Here is a 5,141-nt window from a genome sequence, read left to right on the forward strand (position 1 = left end):
TGGAGGTATTTAAAAGATGTGTAGACGTGGCACTTAAGGACATGGTTTAGTGGTGGACTAGGCAGTGTTAGTTTAACAGTTGGACTCAATGTTCTTAAGGGTCTTTTCCAACCTAAATGATTCTATGATTCTAATGTATAGGAATACCTGAAGGGGGCATGTAAGAGGATGGAGACAGGCTCTTTTCAGTGGTGCCCAGTGACAGGACACAGGACAAGAGGCAATGGGCAGAAATGGAAGCACGGGAGGTTCTGTCTGAACATCAGAGAATACTTTTAGTTGGACTCAATGTTCTTAAGGGTCTTTTCCAACCTAAATGATTCTATGATTCTAATGTATAGGAATACCTGAAGGGGGCATGTAAGAGGATGGAGACAGGCTCTTTTCAGTGGTGCCCAGTGACAGGACACAGGACAAGAGGCAATGGGCAGAAATGGAAGCACGGGAGGTTCTGTCTGAACATCAGAGAATACTTTTTTACTGTGAGGGTGACCGAGCACTGGAACAAGTTGCCTGGGGAGGTTGTGGAGTCTGCTTCCTGGGACATATTCAAAAGCCATCTGTACGTGGTTCTGGACAACCAGCTCTAGGTGGCCCTGCTTGAACAGAGAGGTTGGACCAGATGACCTCCAGAGGTCCCTTCCAACCTCAACCATTCTGTGGTCCTGCTCAGCCAGAGAGGAGAGCAGCATGAGGCTGTTGGTGCTGTCTGTGTTTGTATGAGTGCTCTGTGTGTGTTTGTCTTTGATCTGTGTGGCCAGCCATGTATATATGTGATGTATAAGCCTGATCTGTGTGCGTGTGGCTACTGGGAATGCATCTTCAGCTTCTCTAATGGTTGGATCTGGGGGCATGGGGCTGCAGCAGCCTCGCCTCTCTCAGACTGCTGGACCTGGCTCTAACAGTTTGCAATTGGATAGTCTCTTTTAGTTGATCTTAAATAGCTTTAAAAAGAATAACAAATCCTTATAATATATCAGCAAAGTGGGCAGTTATTATTCATTATAAAAACTTGGAACAAATACAAACCTAAAGTTATTTGTCTAAAGTCACTGCTTCATAAGAGAACGGGAATGGAAAACCACAACCCCCAAGTTCAGTCTGTGTGAGGGCCTGTGAACTATAGTCCCTCACAGCGTAGTCTGTCTCCAGACAAGAAATCTCTTTATTATACAGGACTACACAAACATTGCCTAGTCAAAGTTCATCCTAAGCATTTGCCGTGATCACAGCAGTCTGTTTCAGCAGCTCTCAGGATCAGCCCCTCAGTTATGAAATCTTTTCCAAATGTTCAAAAAATAAAAGGTACATTCAAATCTTGTTCAGAGCCATAAATAAGATGTTTCACTTAATAAATGTTAACTCAAAACAGATTTTTTTTTTCATCTTCTAAAATTAACAAACTTTTAAACAATATTTGCATGTATAGTTCATAACATTTTCACTCTTCATTTGGAAAGGATGAATGTTGATACAAAATAACAATAATTGCCTACTAACCTTTGCCAGGTCCACCAAAGTGTTGGCTTGATCGTTCAGTTTCCTTTGTTCCATTTTTACACTTCTTAATCTAAAAAGTGGAATTTTAAGTCAGATTTTTGTGTGTGCATCTGTTCACCTGTGTGGTCATCTTAGGACTTCTAAAAAGCATGCATAAAACTTACAAGAACAGTTAACTGCATGGACAATGCCTCAAGTGCTTTGTATAAAGTCAGAACTGATTTTGTGTCTGGTACAATGAGAATCATGCCTCTTCAATATCCCAAAAGAAAAAGAACAAGGAAATGTTATGTCCTCAAGACTACTGTTTTCCATGGATAAAGTTGCATTCAAAAAGGGAGATAACAATTTAACCAGACTATATGAAAGAAAGCCAAAACATTCATCCAAGTCTCAGTATCATTACAAGTAGATATAGGAAGAAACACAGAACAAATGCTTTTTTGTCATTAATGTTGTAGCAATCATGAATCTTCCCATGCCTACATGACTAGATACAGGTATTAGCCCTGTTCTGTCAGAAATGGATTGGATTAGCAGGTGTTTTAACTTGATGGAAATACAGTGATAAGTGAGTTTCTCATTACTTTAAACAGAACTTCTATCTGATCAGCAGCTAAATAACCAACATACTTGTCAATACATTTAATTTTCTTATTGCTCTGAACATTTGTGAATTTAAATATGGTTACATTTTAAACTTACATTAGACATTCCTTTCCAATGCACTATTTAAACTAGACTGCTGTAAAAATTATGAAAGAAGAATCAAGGGTATATTTTCTCTTCGCTAACTACATTATTATTAATTAGTAAAATGTACCAAGTTTGGGTTTGGGGTTTTTTTTTGTTTTTTAAATAAAAGATTTTGGGGAGATACTCCAAAATCAGAAGTCTCTGTCAGATATTTAGTTACCATATATTTGCCTTTCACATCTAGGCTAACCTCCATGAAGAAGAATGCTCTGAAATATTTTCCTTAATATGTGGGAATAACTCTGTTAAGGTAGAAATCAATTGTTCGTATAACATTAAAATTCCAGCAGCTTGTTATTGGAATGTCACACACTCTTCTTCATCTGGAGGCTTCCTTCAGAGTACAATGTAAAGGCAGTTTATAGAAACAGTGCTTTCAGAGGCTACAAGCTACAAGCTAAATTCTAAAGCAAATATTATGGAGGAGCCTCCAAAGGAATGAGTTATATCATTACTGCCCCAGAACAAAACTCAGAGATAAGCATGCAATGATTTGACTAGAGAATGATAATCCTAGTGTTTTGGTGATTACTCTCTCAAACAATTTGCAGAATATATATTTTCTAATTTTCTTAAGGTTCTTTGAAACATCTATTTTCCAGTTCATATACCAAATTTTAAAATTTTGAGCAATCCATTGTTATTGTAGAAAGAAAAAAAAAATTGCCAGCTGACATCAAGATGATAATACCTAATGGTAACCAACCCAAAATCTAGCACAGACTGGAAAACGTATCTTTAGGTAATGGTAAGTCTTTAGCTGCAGCAGCCAGATTAGAATAAAAGTGGCAGACTTTTGTTCTTAAATTCATTACAAGAAAATATGAAACAACTTGATTTTATGAACTTCACTTATCACAGCAAAAGATCATGATTCTGGATTGTGTTTCCATGGCAGCAATCAGACCACTGAAGTTCACAAATAAAGACTTTATCTTTTGCATGCAGACAATGGAAAACTCTGCAAATTTAGGAAGGAACAGATCATACAACTTACTTCCGAGCTCTAATTTTATTTTGTTGAAATAAAAAGACAAAATAGAAGAAGACAAACTGTAAAATATACTAAAACAACCAAATGAGCACCGTGGGCTCTATTCAGCAGGTGGAAAGTCCTATAGAGTTGCTATTGCTTCCAAACAGTAACTGCCGCATTTGGAGTCTAATTCTCTCATGTTCATGATGAGGGAATCCATGGTACCTTCAACCCTTCCCATTAACTATCCCCTGCAGATTTTCTTCTTTATACAATATATAAAATGTCTTTTAATAATATTGTTTAGAGTACTGATTTCACCTTCACCTTATTAAGGTGCGGTCACAGACAATATTTTTAGACCTTTTAGGGATGTGATTGTGAGTTTGAGACTGTTACCATTATCTACTCTAATTTCTTGTATAAAATTGACCTTGAAACTTCACACCTTTTATTCCTATCTCCAGCCCAATATCTGGAAAGGTGAGGGAGAGGATCCAATAAAAAACTTAAGAATCCAGAAAGACGGAAGAGAGCCATTTGCTACTATCTATTCCTCAGCACACTGAGAAAATTATCGTATTTTTTTGCTTAAATACAACAAGTTTTGGAATGGGAAGCAAAGTGCTAAAGGACAGAGGGAAATGTATTATTAACATAGGTGTTCAAAGTTTGGCTGGCACAGCTAGGAAAATATCACATGTGCCACCTTCTTCACCCCACCCCCTACATGATTAATGGATTTTTAAAGGAGGTGCAGAACACCACTTTACAATTTGTGAAGCGCTTTGGGGTTGAATGATATATAAAGCTGCAGATCAAACCTCCTATGCTTTTTAATTTAGATTCCTCTTTTAATGCACAAGTGTGTGCACATGCACACACACACACACACAAAATAAATAGCAAGGTTAAAATGTTATGGAGTAACTTGCAATCAGGGATTCAAGTCCAGCAAAGGACATACAGGACATGTCACCTTCTACTCCACAACCCCTGCCACTCCTCTCATCCTCCCAATCCTTTAAGCTAAACAGGATGACATAACTGATGAAAAAAACTTTTTATCTACCCAAAAATGCCTCATCTTTTGTGGACTCTATTGCCTCAAATTTTTCTAAAAGAGCACAGTAACATTTAACCCTGAAAGTTTGCTAAATATGATATAGTAATTAAGGTTTGTAGAATACTTCATATCTTCAAACCTTAGCTACCTAGTCCTTACAACATTGCTATGAGACAGAAAATCAATTACTATTATCCTCAATTTACTAATCAGAAATTTGATTACCTAGCCTTCCCTTCCTCTCTTTTATGCAAGATGATGACACATAGGAGTCTTTTTCAGGAATGTAGGTGGGTCAGCTGGATGCTGCCCCCAGCTCTCCTCAGAGCCTGGGTCACACACAGATCCATACTTAGAAATTATCAAAACATCAGTTCAAAATGAACCTTAATTAATCTACATCTCCCCAGTATGTAATGGAAAACCTATTTCACAGGTCATACAAAAAGCTGCCACAGGCTGGATAGGCATCTCAAATAGAACAGACAAATAGCAGCATAGGTCCTTGTATGTTCCTTATGATGAGTCTGTGGCTGCTGGGGACAAAAGTCTTTTTATTTCTCCCATGTAGTCCAAGGAAGAGTAACTGAATCACTGGCTGTGACTTAGAAAACTCTTACAAACACTCTCAACAATTCTGCATTACCCTGTGCTGCACATAACCAGAGTATTTTCTTTTATAAATAGATACTACAGTAAAACCTTATATTTGTCTTACTCTGAAAGAAAGAAAAAATTCAAACTCGAGCACAATTCTAGGAAGGGAGAGAGTGCATATGTGAGGGAAGGAGAGTGTGTGCAAGAGAGGAAGAGCGCACAAAGAGGAGGAAGAGCATGTGCAAA

At 37.6% G+C, this 5,141-nt stretch overlaps 1 protein-coding gene across 1 annotated transcript in view; it reads right to left on the reverse strand.

Moving 5' to 3' along the window:
* LOC104291806 (small conductance calcium-activated potassium channel protein 2-like) overlaps nt 1-5,141 on the reverse strand; it is a gene marked incomplete at its 5' end in the record, with an annotated part of 19,002 nt that overhangs the window by 11,208 nt on the left and 2,653 nt on the right. Inside the window, one exon of the mRNA XM_009891097.1 lies at nt 1,501-1,570. Coding sequence (XP_009889399.1) covers nt 1,501-1,570 — 70 coding nt within the window. The remainder of the gene's footprint in view (nt 1-1,500; nt 1,571-5,141) is intronic.

Source organism: Charadrius vociferus, unplaced genomic scaffold (genome assembly GCF_000708025.1).
Source record: "Charadrius vociferus isolate BGI_N301 unplaced genomic scaffold, ASM70802v2 scaffold149, whole genome shotgun sequence".
NCBI classification, from domain to species: domain Eukaryota; kingdom Metazoa; phylum Chordata; class Aves; order Charadriiformes; family Charadriidae; genus Charadrius; species Charadrius vociferus.